The sequence below is a fragment of the Abramis brama genome (genome assembly GCF_963993115.1).
Source record: "Abramis brama genome assembly, chromosome: 12".
NCBI classification, from domain to species: Eukaryota; Metazoa; Chordata; class Actinopteri; order Cypriniformes; family Leuciscidae; genus Abramis; species Abramis brama.
In genome coordinates, this window is record NC_139974.1 from 24,306,938 (window position 1) to 24,327,136 (window position 20,199).

At 36.8% G+C, this 20,199-nt stretch overlaps 1 protein-coding gene across 1 annotated transcript in view; it reads right to left on the reverse strand.

Annotated features, from left to right (window-relative positions):
- Positions 1 to 3,413, reverse strand: part of oprd1a (opioid receptor, delta 1a) — a 53,703-nt gene extending 50,290 nt beyond the window's left edge. Inside the window, exon 1 of the mRNA XM_084130667.1 lies at positions 2,952 to 3,413. Within this exon, the coding sequence (XP_083986793.1) occupies positions 2,952 to 3,190 (239 nt within the window). The 5' untranslated portion in view covers positions 3,191 to 3,413. The remainder of the gene's footprint in view (positions 1 to 2,951) is intronic.
- Between the last annotated feature and the right edge of the window lie 16,786 nt (positions 3,414 to 20,199).

The window sequence follows — 20,199 nt, forward strand, 5'->3', positions numbered from 1 at the left end:
GTATCGCAAGATCTTGGCCAACAACCTCCTTCCCTCAGTAAGAGCATTGAAGATGGGTCGTGGCTGGGTCTTCCACCATGATAACGACCCGAAACACACAGCCAGGGCAACTAAGGAGTGGCTCTGTAAGAAGCATCTCAAGGTCCTGGAGTGGCCTAGCCAGTCTCCAGACCTGAACCCAATAGAAAATCTTTGGAGGAAGCTGAAAGTCCGTATTTCCCAGCGACAACCCCGAAACCTGAAGGATCTGGAGAAGGTCTGTATGGAGGAGTGGGCCAAAATCCCTGCTGCAGTGTGTGCAAACCTGGTCAAGAACTACAGGAAACGTATGATCTCTGTAACTGCAAACAAAGGTTTATGTACCAAATATTAAGTTCTGCTTTTCTGATGTATCAAATACTTATGTCATGCAATAAAATGCTAATTAATTACTTAAAAATCATACAATGTGATTTTCTGGATTTTTGATTTTAGATTCCGTCATTCACAGTTGAAGAGTACCTATGATAAAAATTACAGACTTCTACATGCTTTGTAAGTGGGAAAACCTGCAAAATCGTCAGTGTATCAAATACTTGTTCTCCCCACTGTAAATGTGTATGTGTGCAGTGCCGTAAAGCAATTCGTTACATTACATCACGAGACCTGATATCACGCATTACTTCCTGACGCTGAGGCCCGCTGGCCCAAAGTTGCAAGGGTGGCTCACAGGCGCTAGGGGGAAGTGAGACGGCCACCATTCAACCCGAAAAAAGTCATATAACCATTCCAATGACACCGAAGCTGTTCAGTTAAGGTAAATTGAGCTAAAAAAAAACTGTATAGTTCCCCTTTAAAAAACTAATTATTTAAAAGCAAATATCTCCCCTTGCTTTGAACTTTGAGCGTTGTAACTTTGCAGATGTTACATGCAACATTACACACTAACTAAAGTTAGAAAAGTGAAATCATAATCAACCCTTTAAAGAATATTTTTTTTTAGTGTATTAGATCAGCTTTATAACTATTATGTGTAAAGTATGTTGCTGTGGGTGAAAAGTGATGCAGACAAGAGGAGATGAGCTTGCCAAATGTGGAGGAGAACACATAAAACAGGCCTTTTAAAAGGAGGTCTAGTCTGGATGACCTCATTTTGGGAGGTTACTAATTTATTGTTAAATATCTGTGACAACGACAGTGACATCAGTGAAATTGCCTTGATTCAAAATCTTTTTGATGTTTGTACTTTAACTTATATAGAGTATTTGTAGAATACTTATAACGCTAGATAAACTAATCAATAAATTGATTTCTATTTTTATAACAATTTCTGCCTCCCAAAGCATTGATTTATGATGTTGAGCTAGAACAGACTATTGAGAAGTATTTTGTTTGACTGTATATTAAAGTACATACAGTATAATTTAGGTCTGTTAAAAGGTATTCTCCATTTTTTATTCAGTTTTGCACATTAATTTGTCTTGAAGTAAACAATGATTTGACTATACCACAAAACATGGTTTGTGGTATGGTTTTTCATAGTTTTTGTTAGTACCTTTAATCTTCATAACGATTGAGATGTAGGTTACAGGGTTAATCTTTGTAAACCACAAAAAAAAAAAAAAAAAAATGCTTATGTTTTCCCTGCACTCCTAATATATCTTTATCAGTGTGCAACTTATAATTTTCTAATTATCCAAAGTGAAAGAACCTTGTGTTAAAGCTAAGCTCAACTTTACTCTTAAGCAGAGTATAATTAGCACTCAATTAGTATGTTGATTAAAGCTGTCTATGTAGAAGCACCTCAGTACCAGGGGAACAGAACAATTACTGTCATTTTGAAAATGCACAGCTGGTGCAGTTCCTTTTTACACAATGTCATTTACCAGACAACCCAGCGACTTGGAAGACTCTCACTGTGGTTGTCAACTAAAAGCTGATAAATTAAAAAGATATTCTGCCTTGCACACACACACAAAAACTGTGCTTTTTGTAACAGAATGAAAACCATTAAAAAAATGGTTAATCATGGCCCACAGTAATGTTTGATAGATCTTTATTTTAAAAGGGTGCAGTAAGAAATGTCATTTGAGCACCACCTCTTCAACAACTCCCCTCACATGGAGAATATATTTCCTCACAGAGTGATATTCATCACAACTAAATGCCATACTCTGCAATGAAATGGAACAGGGTGCACAAAATATGAGATGAGCCATCTCTTGAGATATCCATGGTTGTGCCCCATAATGCTATTTCCATCAGATGATCCCAAAATGAGGTAATTTCCTGCCCTAGCTCTCCTTTACCAATGGGTTCATCAAACCCTGAGCATACACTGAGTGTATCCTCTCTCAAGACATGAAACCTCCTAAATTAGAAAACCATAGCATAATTAGCCATAAGCAAAATTATGCATACAACCAGTTAACTACCAGTCAACATCAATTCTACTCCTCTACATCCTCTCTACATTTTTTTTCATGAAAAAGCCAATGGAAAACACCTAAGATTGCTAATACCCTGTTCTAAGACATGAAACAAAATAAGTAGGCTATTGCATGACCTGCATCCTGTGGTTTCACAGTATGTGATTTTGAAAATGGTTAGGAATTTGCTCTAATTATTAATTTGTACAATGTGCACTTGCTGCTTTACATAGGCTATCTGATTCACATATTAATTTTAATATGCTCATTCCAACACACAATGTAAAATAGAGACTAGGGGCAAGTAGGCACAGTGGCTTCATCTCAGTAAATGTGTACAGTGCTTGTTTTCTGTTTTTTCTTTTTTTTTTATGTCGCAAAGGCAGTGTGTGTAGGCTATCTTCCATTTATTAAACAAACTATCAGGATTAAACCTATAGATAGATAGATAGATAGATAGATAGATAGATAGATAGATAGATAGATAGATAGATAGATAGATAGATAGATAGATAAAAAATATTTATGTTTTGCCTTGCTTACCTGACCACCCCGTACATCACTAGGATGTTTCCCAGGAGTCCCACCACGCAGATAACGGAATATAGAGCAGTGATGGAAATTGCGATGATGATTCCCGAGGGGGTCTTTACCGGGTTAGGCTCGGTGTAGTTCCTTCCGTCAGGAACGAAACCCATAACGTCGTCCGGAAAAGTAACATTAAACGGGTTAATGGAGTAAAGGTCGGGCATGTCGCCACCGGGGATGACGGATGGCTCCATCGCTTCAGTGTCGCTGTACGCTCACTGAGGGGATGGAGAGTTGCGCTTGGCGATTTGAACTTCTCGATCTCAGAGCGGGGGGAAAATGTAGAACTATAATATATGCTCGGTTTGTGCAAGAATCGCCACGCGATTAATAAAAACTAAAGTCCATCAAGGGTGAGAAACAGTAGCCTAAGAATGAAAGCTTCCCTCTGTTCAGCTTCCGTCTACAGGTGTGAGATGAGCTCTCTCTGAAGGGATCTGCTAGAAGGCTCAAACTTGTGCGTTTTTATGTGAGGGGAGTGAGTCGGAGGGAGAGCTTTGCTACGTCAACCTGCTATGCTGTATTCGGATTCCTGACATACTTGATTACTTATATAATAACCCCAGCGAGCCTGAATAAGCGGAGAACTAGAGGGTGAAACTGCTCATAATAAAACGATGTCAGAATGAGCCTGTTCTTCTGAGAATGTTCCCTGTTAGCTGGGATTCTAAACAAGTTCCATTTGTTTTACATCTTATTTTATGCTTTGTTATGTTATGTCTTTATTTATTTACTTATACTTTATATATATATATATATATATATATATATATATATATATATATATATATATATATTTATATTGTTTATTTATACAGTTTATTTTGTTTCTCTTAATTGTGTAAAATTTAAAAAAGTAGATTACTTGTGTGATATTGCCCTGTATATATACCATAATGATTTATAAGCGGTCATCCTCATGGGGACCAAAAAATGTTTCCTATAAGATAAAAATTTACTCGTATTACGATCCTCATTTGATCCCCATATTGAATATCAGACACACACGCACACACACTGGGTCATGTATTATGGGGACTTTCCATAGGCATAATTATTTTGTTACTGTACAAACTGTATTCTAATCCCTAACCCTAAACATATACCCCTAAACCTACTAATCACAAAAGACTATCTGCATTTTTTAGATTTTCAAAAAACATCACTTACCAGTAGTGTGATTTTTAAGCTGTTTTCCTCATTGGGACCAACAAATGTGCAAATAGATTTTTTCTTTTCTTTTTTTTTTTTCTCCTGCACAATTATTCAATCAAAACCAGCCTATATATTGGGTAAGGAAACCCACCCAATACTGCAACACTGTCATGGATATAAAAACATAGTTTAACATTGAAAACATAATTGTCAGGCGTCAGTTGTGTATAAACGCATGAAGACAAAGGATAATCAATATAATGTTTTTAATGACAACACTCTCGAGATCAGACAGAATAGCTCGACCTACACAACGTAACATAAACAAGAACGGACAGAGAATGAGGGAAAACACAGGGTATGAATACATGGAGCAAACAATAGGAACTAAAGAGACGACAGGTGAACATAATGATTAATCATACAACTCAGGGAAACAATTTCACAGGGAAATACAATGAAACAGAACATAACTCTGTAATATCAGTGAAGAATGGGAAATGTGAAGATGTTATTTTAATTTTTAATTTAATGTGTTATTTACATTATTTCATCATCCTGAAAAAAAATCCATCTGTCATTCAACCACCACAATTCATGGTTTGCTGAAGCACTGTGGCTCTGTCGCAGATGAGAGATAATCCTACTGATGGTGTTCTGCACCTTTGCCAGGCTTTATTGCCAGTTTCACACAGACATACACCTCTTGAGTGGGCCACCGTCTGGAGTCCACAGAGAACCAATCCAGAATGAAATCTCTAGAGGAAAAGAGAGAATGTAGGTGAAAAAATAAAGAGATATTGCATAAAACTGTACATCGTGCATTTCTCGACTGATTATGACAACAGTTGCAAGATACTCAGCAATGCTTCATCACTCCTTTACTCTGCATGCTCATTTTGAGGAGAGAGAAAGATTTGAATGAAAAATTGTATGTTACGTAAATCAAATTAGGCTAATCAAAAATGCATTTTGATTGTCCACATCTCCAGTTCATTGCCTTATTGGATCTGGATGATGTTATTACAAAAACCCTACATTAAAGGGACCAAATGTCCACACAGAGATGGTAATAGTAATGTTTGACCTTGTGGGGACACTTATTTATTTAATTGTGGTACCCATGTGGAAAACAGCTTATAAATTATATAGAATAAAAAAAAAAGAATTGGAACAATACAAATGCAGAATGTTTTCTATGAGGGTTGTTTTTAGGGGTAGGTTTAGGGTTAGGGGATAGAATATACTGTATATTTATATGTATTTGTACAGTATAAAAACCAGGAGAGTCCCCACAAAGATAGCGAAACTGTGTGTGTGTGTGTGTGTGTGAGAGAGTGTGTGTGAGAGAGAGAAAGAGAGAGAGAGAGGGAGAGGGAGAGAGGGAGAGAGAGAGAGAGAGAGAGAGAGAGAGAGAGAGAGAGAGAGAGAGAGAGAGAGAGAGAGAGAGAGAGAGAGAGAGAGAGAGAGAGAGAGAGAGAGAGAGAGAGAGTTGCTAGGGGTTTTTCTGGGAGGTTGCTTATACTGGTTCAAGCCAAAGACACCCCCAATTCTCCAGGTCCATCCATTATGCCACCATAGAATACACACACACACACAAAAAAAAAACAAAAAAAAAAAACAGATGGATTTGAGATGAGCAAGACGTCAAAACAGATTTGTCAGACTCTTGATAACTCACACATTCTGGCTACAGATATCACAGCAGGTCAGTGTGTTTATGTGGCTGAGACTCATAAGAAAAACATTGATGAAGCCTTACTATTCATACAAGCTAGACAGTTTTGTTTACGTTAACTGTTACTTCTTGGCACTTTTCCTGTAATCTGCTGAGTGTTCATAGATAGATAGATAGATAGATAGATAGATAGATAGATAGATAGATAGATAGATAGATAGATAGATAGATAGATAGATAATCTGTCTATCTATCTATTTTAATCTAGATGTTTTAAAAGCCTAAAATCATATCTAGAAAGCAGAAGCAATTACTTACATTTAAAAGCAAATATTCTGTGGGTGTATTTTTCTCTTCTGAGTTTGTAGTCATTAGCACTCACAATAATGCTCTCCAGAACACATTTATTGATTTATTCTGAGAAAGCTCAAGACCAAAGCTCACTGCAGAGACCATTGCTTTGTGGGTAAAAAACAACAACAAACAAACTGAAATGCTAGGGTGTTTAAAAAAAGAAGCATGCAACATTAGAGGCAACCTTGGTGCTGGACAGAAAATGCAGGCACTTTGCAGTCAATACATATACGTACATAATCTATATAATAAATAAAACTAGATTCTTACATTTGCAAAATAATATATGAAATGTATTGCCTAGGTGCGAGTGGTTGCTATGGGGTTTTCTGGGTTCTGGTTTCTTTATAATGAAAAGTTTGAAAAGCTTTCCACACACAGTTTGAAATGTTATGCATGGGCTGTATGATGCACAAACAGTATAGGACATGCTAAAGGATGGCTCAAAGAGGAAAGACGAAGATGAATGAAAGTAAGTTTATTATAAGGTTTATTTCGATAACTCCAAGATAGTTCAAAATGCATAACAGTGTGTTAAAACACAATCAACACCAGACCACTGAGGTGTGCACTGAATGAAAAATACAAAGGTAAATGAGGGACAAATGATAAACACCTGTGCTTATTAAACGAATTACCATGACAACTGATACGTGGCAGGAAAACTGAACAAAGGAACACGTGACTGAGGCCTTGTCCACACGGACACGGGTATTTTTATAACCGTGACTTTTTTTACGTGGTTCGGCCGTTCGTCCACACGGAAACGCAGTATCAGGTCACTGAAACCGAACATTTTTGAAAACCCCTGCCAGGGTGAGGATTTTCAGAAACACCGGTTGCAGTGTTGTCATGTAGACAGTAAAACCGGGGGTTTTGCTTCTGATTCAGGCATCTGATTGGCCAACGTGGCTTTACGATTAGGGTTATATCGCCGCCTGTTGGTGTGGCATGCTCTTGACAGCGCATGATAGCATGTTTTTGCATTTTCATGTAGGCGGAGATTTCTTTTAAACCGAGCATGTGTGGACGGGATTTTTTTTTTTAAACGCAGGAGGAAAAACTCTGGTTATAAAAATACCCGTGTCCGTGTGGACTAGGCCTGAAAATGACAAACTAAAAGTCCATGAAAATGAAACTAAGGTTAAGTGTCTGTGACAGGGGTTAGTTAAAATCATTAGGTGTGTTTGATATGACACAGGAAATGTTATCTTATATGTATTGGAAATTATTTCCATTCATTTTACCATTTAAATTTTCCATTTACATCTCAAAAGCTGATGCTTCGCAAATGTTTTTTTTTTTTTTTTTTGCTGCAATGGTGATGTGAGGCACTTTTTAGTTCTGAAACAATTTAGTAATTGTTGCATTTAAGAGAGGATTTTTTCAAAATCAGTGCAGTAGAGCAGTGTGAGTCCTTTTCATCTGACAGTTTGAGGCAATGGGAGAAACACTTATATTCAGCACTTTTCATCCATTACTCTGTACTCTCCTCTGTAACCGTAGCAACCCAAGGCTTCAGAATGGCCCCCACCAGATGACATTTCAATGGTTTGAGAAGCTTATAAGTGGTTTGGTCACATTTGTTTGGGTTCTTAACCATATAATACTGATTTAAAGCCTGTTCACACCAAGAATGATAACTATAAAGGTAACTATAACAATAACTCCACACTAATCCACAATAACATTGTCTTTACTATAACAGTTATTATATTGTTTATTTATTTATTATTTATATAGTTTTGTCATCTGCCACTTTAAATGCTTGAGCTGAAGTCAATGTTTTTATCATTCATCAGCTGAAAAAATAAAACAAATTCAACAATATTGTTCCTCTGTGCTGTTTTCATTAGTTGTGGAGTTCACTTTACTATTCTCATATAATTAGAATGATTATTAACAGACATTTAGCATATTACATTGAAGAACTCAAATTTGTTGACCACTAATCTGACGTTTTTGTCTAGGTAGTTCAGTAGCCTAAAGCCTTCTGTGTACAGTATATGAAGTTATTAAACATACTTTCTGAAGGAGTACGGCCATCTAATCTTCTAATTAACCAGGGTATAAAAACAGCCTCTTACTTCTTCCCGTTGTCAGTTCTTTCGGCATCGCTCCTCCTTCTCCTCTATGTATTTTGTATGTAATGGGGGGCAAATCGAAGCTTGAGAAAAATGTCCTCTCCGAGCCCCTCTATAGCAGACAGCAAGCCAAAACTGTTTACCATGTACACTAAGATTACATGGGCACACAAACTCATGAAATATGTGTTTGTACAGTGTATATGAAAGTCATGGCATGGACATTCACTCAGACTAGAGAAATAAATCGCTGACCATTATGTGGAAATGTAAAACTAATCACTGTCATGGTTAAAATGACAATGATGCTGTTACTGTTCATTCAATCCAATAACAATAAAAGATATGACATTTATCACCAGACTACAATGATTAACAATGTTGTAATTAAATGCAAAACTCAAACCTTGAATGCAGTCATGGATAAAAGGCAAAATCAAGGATGATAACATGACAATGGGTGAGGATAGATTTTGTACCTTTGTACTGTTCTCAAACCTAGTCAAGGAGGCACAGTCTTTTTATTTATTTGCTGTCTTTTTTTTCTTCTTCTTTCTCAAATGTCAGATACATTTTAATCAAAGATCTTTCAGACACATTGGGGAACGAAAGTGGTAGGGAGTCCTTTTTTTTTGTCATTTGCTAATGACTTATATTGTATCAAATATAAATATGATTATGCTCTGTAAAAAATTAACTAGCCTAGTAGTGGAGGCTGTATCAACACAGATTTTAAAATGATTTTTCAACTTTACAGTGCAAAGCGATTGACTACAGAGTTCAAAGTTTTGTATTGCAGAATATAGATAGAATGTGTAAAACTGTGAAGAGCATTTCTGGGAACATCACAATATCCAGTGCCATAGAGACTTGCAGTATTTAGCAGGAGTTTCTACTCTGACCCCTACCATCATGGAGAACATATGAGAAAGTACAAGGAACACATATAGACAGCCCGTTCTCATCCCAAGGCGTCATATACTGACGCTTTTGAAATTTCTTCAATATCCGACGCACAGGGCACCCTTAGGCGTCAATATGAGACGCAGATAAATATGAGTCTAGGAGGCGCCTCCTAGCGGTCTAACCCTAAACCTACCCCAGACCTAAACCTACCCATAACCGGCGTCTCATATTGACGCTAAAGGGTGCCCTCTGCGTCGGATATTGAAGAAATTTCAAAAGCGTCAGTATATGACGCCCTAGGATGAGAATGCGTTGATATAGAAGGAGTGGAGAAAAAAAAAACACCTTTTAGACACAATTTATATATATATAAATATATATATTTGCATTACCTAAGGGACACACTTCTGCAAGAATTCAACAAACATTTTTGCATTAGGAAAAAGAGCCTGGTATCCTGCTCTAAAGAAGTAGTTTACACCAAGGGAAAGTCTGGTCAGTCACATCCACCCGAGTTGTGAGCTTGATGCAGTCTCCATACTTGCTTACTGCTAAATTAAAGTCATTAGCACACCTGCCTCAAAGATGAATCACTCACTAAATGTCCCATTATGGTGACCCTAGGCTCGCTGTTGGAGCAATATGGCTCTTTTAACACTAAAGATGATAATTACCGGACTGTGTTTCTGCCCTGCATTTCTAATGTGGTTATATGGTTCTTTAAGCAGTAGTTTAATTACCCTGACCTCCCATATCCCATGAAAGTAATGGCACATTTAGTAAGACCTTGTGTCACTTTCTCTGTTACTGTATTCAGACGCTCTGTTACTCTTTAATGTTATATTAATTTCTTCTATCCAAGCAATACAGCACATCATTTCATTGTTATTTAATAAATTACACAATGTAGGTCTTTTTTTTTCCCTGCAGTTAGACCAGTGCATTGTTTAGTATATGTACTGCATGCATTAAGCTTTTGAAATGCACTCTAGTCTATAGTGCACTCAAGGTATTCATATAGGTGGAGTGTAAAACAAGGTACAGTACTTTCCATTTGGATACATACCATACAAATGATCAAGTTACTGTACATGTAATACCAGCGTTCACATTCCATACACAAACTGGAAGATGCATGAACCAGTTACTGTAGCTGCAAAATTCAATGTCTGAACCTGGCATTATACAGTATGATACAATGTGAGGTCACAAAAAACAATGTCACAATCCAGTAAAGAGTGCTCTCTTCACAAATTCAAGGGATACAAGTTCAAATTTATTTTTATTAGGATAAACCCCTTGAGATGCATCATCTCGTTTTCAAGGGGGTCCTAAAATACATCACGACCATCACAAAAGAACAATAATAAAATAAACAAAAGTACAATTATACATATTGGACAAACAAATACATACAGAACCACAAACACACAAAAAAAAACCCCAAAAAAACAACAATAATATTAACCGAAATATACCGAACTTTACAACCATTAGATCAAATTGGCAGAAATACATTTGAAATTGAATATATAAAGTATATATATATATATATATATATATATATATATATATATATATATATATATATATATATATATATATATATGTATGTATTTGGATCACAAAATAATAATACAATTAATTTAAATATAAAAAAAAAAAATCACATTGTGTCAGCATCATACATTACAAGAGCAGTCAATCACAAAGTAAGAAGACAAGGTATGCTTAAACATCCCAAATGAAGTGATGGATCTAATATCGGAAGGTAAGTTATTCCAATCTAAAGTGGCTTTGAACATAAAAGCTCTTTTGCCAACTGTCTTCTTGGCTCGGGGGACAGAAAAATAAAGCTGAACAGAGTGCCTCAAATGATAATTTGAAGTAATAGGAACAAAATACTGTTTTAAATAAAACGGGTAATTGAAATGGATACATATGAATATTAGTTGAAGCCAGTGCATTTGTCTTCTTATATTTGAAGATGGCCAATTCAGGGCATAATACATTGTGCAATGATGCGTGAGAAAAGGGCATCCAAGGACAAATCTGCACAGTCTGTTATAAGCTGTTTTAAGACGGGAAAGGTCTGATTTTACAGAGTTTTGGTAAACAACATCACAATAGTCAAAAATCGGAAGTATAAGTTGAGAAGCGAGTTTCCTGCGCACACTATAAGTGAAGCAGTTACGAGATCGATATAAAACATTAATTCCATAATTGACTTTACGTAAGATATGACCAATATGAATTTTGAAAGAAAGCTCAGAATCTAGCCATACACCAAGATATTTAAATTTTTCAACTTGAGGCAGAGGAGTACGGTCAGAACAAGTTATTATACAGGAATTGGTTTCAGATTTGAGTTTTTGTCTGGTACCAAAAATCATGAGATATGTTTTAGTTTTGTTGAGCAATAGTTTGTTATGAGAAAGCCAATCCTGTAAAATTTTGAAATCATACTGAAGACACGCTTGAATTTGTGGAAGATCATGTTTAGATGTATATAAAACGGTGTCATCGGCATAAAGTTGAACACAACAGTTATTAAGAATTGATGGTAAGTTATTAACGTAAATAGAAAAAAGTAGTGGTCCCAAAGTTGAGCCCTGGGGCACACCTCTTTGCTGAGTTAGCAGATTAGATTTATTTCCATGTAGGATAACACATTGTTCCCCATTATCTGCAGCAGAAAAGACATCATTGGTGAATTTAAGAAGGGCAGTAGATGTAGAGTGGTTAGATCTAAAGCCAGATTGAAATGGTGATAATATATTGTTTGCACTAAGAAAGTGTGAGAGTTGATTATAAATTAATTTTTCAAACACTTTAGCAATAGAACATATAATAGAGGGTCTGTAATTGTTAAGATCTAGTACATCTCCTCCTTTATGTATTGGAGTGATGCGTGCGCACTTCCAGATAGCTGGTAACTCACATGAAGACAAAGAGAGGTTGAATAAATCAGTAAGTGGATACATAAGTACATGGGATGCTAGTTTGATCAACTTATTATCTAAACCATCCAGTCCAGCACCACTGTTCCCTTTTAGTTCATTTATGGCATTCTGCACTTCATCTGGTTGAATTTTCCTAAAATAAAAAGAACTGTGATTGGGCAAAGTATTATTTAAAAAAACAGTACCCAGATCAGATTCGGGTATTAAGGTAGAACAAACAGAAGAGAAATGATGATTAAATGCTTCAGCAATAGATAAAGAGTCATGTAAAATTGTATTTGAAACTCGTATTTGATTAATACAATGTTTTTCTGATGTATTAGTAATAGTTTTAATTTTTTTCCTGAATTGTTTTGGATTCTTAAAATCATTACTGAGGCTATCCTTATAGTAGTTGGATTTTGCATTACAGGTTTTAGTCTTACTCATATTTCTCAGCTGCCTGTATATTTCCCAATCTAAATTAGCCCTTGTACGCCGAAAAATTGACCATGCTTTATCCCTCTGCCTAAAAAGACTAATAAGTTCAGGGTCAATCCAAGGGAGGTGTTTACCCTTGACCAGGACAGATTTCCAAGGAGCATGTTTATCCAGAACATCAGTAAACTCGGTATAGAGGAAATCCCATGCGTCTTGAACATTAGGTATAAGTTGGTATCTGTCCCAATTTATAGCTATCAGATCATTAAAAAATAAATCTGAATTCAGTTTCTTATATTGTCTAATTTTGATAAGTCTTGGTGGTGATTTAGGTAATTTGATCTTCCATACACAATATACTATCGAGTGATCACTAAAGCAATCAGACATAACACCTGCCCTTAGAAATCTATCTGGATGTGAAACAAGTATCCAGTCAAGCAGGGATTGAGAAGTAGGAGTGATACGAGTTGGTTCCTTAATTAATTGTGAGATATTTAAATTACTAAATAAATTTTTCACTTTATGAGATGATTTATCTAACCAGTTTTTATTGAAATCCCCAAGTAAAATAATTTCATTATTACAGGGAATGGAGTTAATAGTGGATATCAGGTGATCAAAAGTTCCAGCTGGCGAAGAGGGTGGTCTGTATATGCTCCCGATAATTAAGCTTTTATTTTCATGAAAAATTACTTTAACAAAAACACATTCAAAGTGTAGAGGCTCAACTGTAGGTATGGTAAACTCAGATATGAGCTCAGAGGAAACATATACCCCCACCTCTGGAACTCCTATCAGATCTATATAGGATATAGTTTGGAAGATTAATTTCAGTATCTGATATATTACTATTAAGCCATGTTTCGGAAAGAGTAATTATGTTAGGTTTATGTAATGCAACCCATGCACGAAGTAGGTCAATTTTAGGGATAAGACTCCTAATATTTAAATGTACAATTTTTATTCCTTTAGCATCACTCATAGAAAAAGCAAATTTTAGTAGGCTACTGTTACTACGGTCACTGCTGCTCAAACATAACTGTAAAAGTAGTTGGATCCAAAAAAGTAATACATAATTAGAGAGGTTGCAAGATTCATTTGATACAATAAAACAAAAACACGAACACACATTACATAAACCCACATACAAAACTAAACACAAAAAAACATTACCCAAGCAAAGCCCAGCAACCCCAGACACCATGTTCCGGGGAATTTCTGTGAGTAAACAAAATTATGTTGGAAAAGAACATCTATTAGTCTCAAGACTCAGTCTGCATTAATATGAAATAATGGAAAGTGTAGCTCAAAGAGTACTTTACAGGCAGCATTTAAAGTCAGTAAGGGAAAAGAAAAGGAAAAGCAAAAGCAAAACAGTTAGCATGATGTAAACCAACAACAACTGAAACTGAGAGCAATCACCTCTTGTATCTAACTATAACACCAGAAGAGTGTCAACACCTCAGAAAAAAAAAAAAAAAATAATAATTTTGCAGTCGCGTTGTCCATATTATGAATAGGAAGAAAAATAAATAAATACTTGCGACAGCAAGATGTAGACAAACAACCACTGAAAGCAATCACCCGTAGCATCTAACAACAAGTATCAACAACACCTCAACAAACTTAACAGTCGCGTTGTCATATTATGAACTGGGAGAAAAAAAAAAAAAAAAAAAAAAATGCTTGCAACAGCAGGATATAAACAAACAACAACTGAAAGCAATCACTCGTTGCATCTAACAACATCAAGCTATAACACAAAAGGAGTGTCAACAACACCTCAAAAAAAAAAAAAAAAAAAAACTTTACAGTCGCGTTGTCAAATAAAGAGAGAGAAAAAGAGTGCTAATTTGCCGTCCAACAGTTCTGTTGGTATGCTCGTGCAACAGCTAGCTCATGCATGCCTCACCTCATCAGGTAACTTATGGAGAAGTTAAACTGGACATGAAAGCAGCTTCAGCGTCTTTGTGGCAACTGAAACGCTGCTGTTTTCCATCAACAATAACACACAGCGTACAAGGATACCGGAGAAAGTACTTCATATTGAGATCACGGAGCTTACGTTTGACAGGATCAAAGTTCCGACGTCTCCTCGTCAGATCGGCACTGAAATCTGGATAGATAAAGATGCGACTCTCGCTATATTCCAGCGTCTTTTTCTCTCTAGCAAGGCGAAGGATTTTGACCTTATCCTGGAAGTTAAGCAGTGTGATCATGATTGACCTGGGACTGGCTCGATCGCTCTGTTGGACAGACGGAGTGCGAGCCCTCTCAATGATCGGTGTCGTAGGGAAGTTGCTTCGTCCCAGGAGTTGTGTGATCAGTTGAGACATGAAACCGACGATATCACTGCCTTCAGCGGTTTCATGCACTCCCACGAAACGAAGGTTGCAGCGACGGCTCCGGTTCTCCAAGTCATCAAGTTTATCCAGCAGGTAAGAATTACTTTTCTCAAGTTGCTGAACCCGAGCCACGAACTCCTGTAGATTGTCCTCATTAGCTCCCACACGCTGCTCTAGTAAATTAACTTGTTCTCCCAAAGTGGTTAGAGAATCCTGAATGCTGCTCAGACTACTTTGTATGGGATCCACTTTAGCATCAAAGCGTGTCAGCATATCAATCTTGATCTGTTGAATGGCGTCCCACAATGTTTGTAATGAAATGTGGCGCTCCTCCATTGTGGCAAGGACGCATATAAAATGTCCCAAAATAAATCTCTTAACTGTGTAGAACAGCTTTGTTTAATGCTTGACTTGTTTAGATAGAAGTCAGATCACAATCACATGGATCAGCATAAAGGATCACTTAAAAGGCTACTATATCATGGATAAACAGACTTGTGCTTGATATGCGTTCACTCACGCAGCGGCCATCTTGGATGTGTCTAATGTATGGGTTCTCAACTCTGACCCTCAAGGTCCTCTTTCCAGTTTAGCTTCAGGCCTAATCAAACACACCTGATCAAGCTAATAAAGGTCTTTAGGATTACTAGAAAGTTACAAGCAGGTGAGTTTGATCCAGGTTGGAGCTAAATGCAGGTAAGGGGACCTTGAGGGCTAGAGTTGAGAACTGCTGGTCTAGTAAAATACTCGTTTTCACCAAAGTCATAAGTGAATCAATTACAGTTTGCATGTCAAATTTCTAACCGTTGCATTTCTAAGGGTACGTTTACACGACAACGACACGCTTAAAAAGTTTTTCCTTTGAGTTTTCCGTGTACAGACAACACCATTGTCAAAACGATCCCCATTCACACTGATCCGTGGAAACGACTAAAAACCCTGTATTCTGTTGCCAGGCCATTAGATGCCGATGAAACACTATAGATTAAACACGTAATACGCATGTGCATGACGTCATCGTCTTCAAAGATTTGCGTTTTTGTTGTTTACACTGAGACGTTTTCAAAAACTTGCACTTTGAAACCCGTTTTTAAAAGTTTGCGTTTTCAGGCACCCAAAACGCTGTTGTCATGCAAACGAACGGCCAAAATGGATAAAAAGTTTTACGTTTTTAGTTGAAAACGGTGTTGTGTAAACAGCCTCTAAGACTCAAACACAATTTATATGCATGCCCAATTTGCTAAGGGATTTTAATAATAGATAGGCAGGATGACAAGTTGCTCACAGCAACTGGTCTAAGGTCAGCTTTCCCCTTCATGTTAGTAATGTATAGGTTAGCTTGACCTTAGGAAGGGGAAACAGATGATAGACCAGTAGTTAAATGCCACATTTTGCTGCAATTAAAAGCAGCAGTCAATGGACTGAGTACAAATTCCATCTAGAATTCCCTATCATTTGTATGTATACCCATATATATGACTTTTTGCCAGGGGAAGGCATATATTCCTCAACCCCCCTATTAAAGCCTATTAAACTCATGACCCTGGATCTCGTTGGTGTCAATGCGTTACCAACTAAGCTACAGGAATGTCCAGCGTCAGCATTATGCTCCAAGGCGTCTGGCAATAAATAAATAATGACCCCAGTGGTTGACCTTCCTTGCTGTCTTTAGATAGATTACTGAATTATACAGGCTCCCATAAAGATATAGGTTGGCTATAAATGGATGATGACATCATCCCTACAGAAGTTTACATACTTTCTGCAGGACTCATTTCTCCAGTGCCTCTGTTATGTTCAAGTAAAGCCTTTCTGAGGCATGTCACATCTAATCTAAATGTATCTGTAGTCACTCTCTGTGACATTCCATAAATGTCATTTATGATGTAATACTTTTGCCACTGGTCATGAGTTTTACTTAGCTAGACTGAACAAGGAACATAAAATAACTGAACTGAAAAGAATGCATATAATCAATATTTTATTTCCAGAAGCCTCTAATGATGCTGTAGTCGACCAATTTCATTATTTTCCTCTTTTCACCAATTTCTTCGCTGTTTTCTCACTTTTTGCTCGCGGGTTTCTCTATAGAGCTCCCCCTACAGCTTCGGAATAGATATTTGACAACACTGTTGTCAAAACTCATTTGCAACTCGCACTAGGGGTGTAAATTGGACAGTTAATCACGATACGATATGATATCGATTCTCTCAGCCAGCCTCAAAAAAATTCTACGATACGATTACGATTCGATTCGATTCAGGGCTATATCGATCGATTAATCAATATTTAGATATTATGTGCCAAGTGTACACAACCAGTTACGTTTATTAACTCACACTAATACATGCAAAAATATATAACATGAAAGTTTCATTAAACTCTTTGAAAATTGCACACCCTCTCCCAATTGGGACATTTACAAGTTGTTTGTTACAAGTTTGAAAAAAAAAAACATGATATATAGAAATGAACAAGTACGGAGTTATCTGTTTTTGCAAATGAACTCTATAACAGAAGAGTTCATTTGCAAAAACAGATAACTCCGTTCTTGTTCATTTTCATATATCATGTTTTTTTTTTTATATATATATTGTGCATTTGAATATCAATCAAACTTCAGCTGGGTTGTTTTGATTAAGTAATAATAACAAAAAATACAGGTAACTTATAAAATTAAATCTCATTGAAAGTATATATATATATATATATATATATATATATATATATTTATTTATTTATTTATTTATTTTTGTGTGTGGCAAAAGCAGATTTCATGAACTCCACATTTCATGTTTCAGAGTTAAACAAAGCCAAGTAATTGCTATGATACATAATAAAACACTTGGTTAATCTTTGTAAAGTTAATCTTCTCAGCTGACATAGACGCCTGTCAAACTTTGTTGTTGTGATTAACGTACAAGCAATACAAAGAGCTTTTCCCTCACCACTAACGTTTTAGCAAGATTCCGTGAAAAAGTTTCAGCTTTTATTTTCCTTTTACGCCCCGAAGAAGATATCACGGGTTCATCAAGTTCGCTGAAATCCATCCTCGATCACTTTTAGTCAGCTTTGACGAAACTCCTCTCAGCTAGCGCGTCTTCTCAAAGTGACAAGCAAGCAGCCTTGTCACCTGACCTGAATACTGCGCACTGATTCGCTAAAACAGACTTTTCGGGGCTTGTCGTTTCTGCTGTAAAACATGAACTCGCGATGCCTTGACAGTGGAAAATACCGGCTTTTGTGACAAAGGGTTCAGTCAGGCAATTCAGTTCAGTCAATCTTGTCAGGCGTCTATTTCAGCGGAGAAAAGTTACGTGAGGATGTGGAGTGTGTCAAAATAAAGGTACCATATATCGATATTTTATGTGTGGTATCGATGCATCGTATCGTTAGACGTTTGATCGATGCATCGATCCATATCGATGTATTGTTACACCCCTAACTCGCACCCCTCCCATCTTCTCCCTCCTGTCATGTGCATTTGTTTTCAAAGAAGCTGGCGAACGCACGGAGCCATGTGCACTGAGGTATGTATGATACATGGAAGGTTAGCATATAAATGTTTATATAGTGTATGTGTGCAGTGCCGTAAAGCAATTCGTTACATTGCGAGACCTGAAATTTGGGCCGTGGTTTTTCTGCTCAAAGCCTCTAGGGTGGTGCGAGAAGACCACCATTCAACCCGAAAACAGTCATATAACCATTCCAATGTCTCCAAAGCTGTTCAGTTAAGGTAAAAAAAACCCTGCATAGTTCACCTTTAAGGCTAACACTTCCTATGAAGCCTGTTCTTATGCATTACAAGGGTATTCTTAATGTATTATAATACATGCATAATGCCTTACAAAAAAAAACTTATAATAACCATCTGATGTACCATCTGATAAATTATCATAACAACAGTTACAATGCATTATAACACTAGATGAAGCCTGCATTTATAATGCATAATAAGGGTATTCTTAGTGCATTAAAATGCACACATAATGCCTTATAAACAACCTTGTTATGTGTTGTGTCAACTCATGAATATTTGTAACAACAGTAATAATACTTACCTATTTGTAGTTATAAATATTAAGAGTATGATGATTTATAATACACACTGAACATAATTGTATCCACTTAAGTTATAATGGATTATATATCCCATAGTTTCATATCCTTAACCTTACCAAGTCTCATATCTTTCCAGATTTTAAGATCTGCACAGTATCATACTACTTATCTACTAGCCTAATACTACTAATCTTATGAGTGGTCTTTTACTGCTTAAAGTAAAGTGACAAAAACAAAGTCTTCTTTTAAATATCTAAAAAGCTTTATAATGTGGTCATAATAATTATAAGTGGTCTTTGTATGCGTTAAGTAAAGTAACAAAAGTTGGGTCTTTTAAATGGTCAAAAGATATTGTAAGCTCGCCCTCGATCGGCCCAAAGTCCGGCTTGTGACATAAACGCGCACATCAACCCGATCACATGTTTATGTAAGGACTCAAACAGGAGGATGTAATAATGCAAGTAAAACTCTTTATTGGAAGTTTAACAGATAAGTCAGATGTAAACAGACACACACAAAACAAGGAGGCAGTCGAGTGGCGCAGGGACCTTGATGGGCAACACGGGTGATGATGATGGTGAGGCTGAAAGATGTCCATGACGTGCAAGGTGAGAAATCCAGACCGAGAACAAAGAACACGAAGAACAATCCAACAGGAACACACCGACGCCAGACAGAAACAGGAACAGGAATGGACACAGGAATACTCCACAATGATCTGACAAAGACAAGATGAAACTGTGAACTTAAGATTCATTGATCAGCCGCAGCTTGCAGCTGTCGCCGCAGATCAGCGGTAGTGATCAGTCACCACGCCCACACGCACACACACAACAACAATAACACGAGATGAGAAAGAGACAGTGAATACATGAACCGTGACAGTTTAGCGTTCATGTAAACACTATGTTCGGATTCATCAATCGGAATAAATTCAGTCCGATTGAATCAAAATTTGTGCATGTAAACGTAGCCACTGTCTCTGCTGACACTTCAGGGTTGCGTTGTGGTCGTGTCTAGGCACAGGTCCATCATCTGATCTGGATATGGCCTGGATCCGGCTGAGTACTGTAAACCTCGGGATAAACAGGAGAGAATAATATTAGCTGTCATTCTTCTTATGATGTAAAGAGTACATCAGGTGTTATGGGAAGTGTTCCCGGTTCCGGCTGACCTAATTCATGCAGCCTAATAATTATTTTACATGACTTGAATTATAGAAATTGATAATGT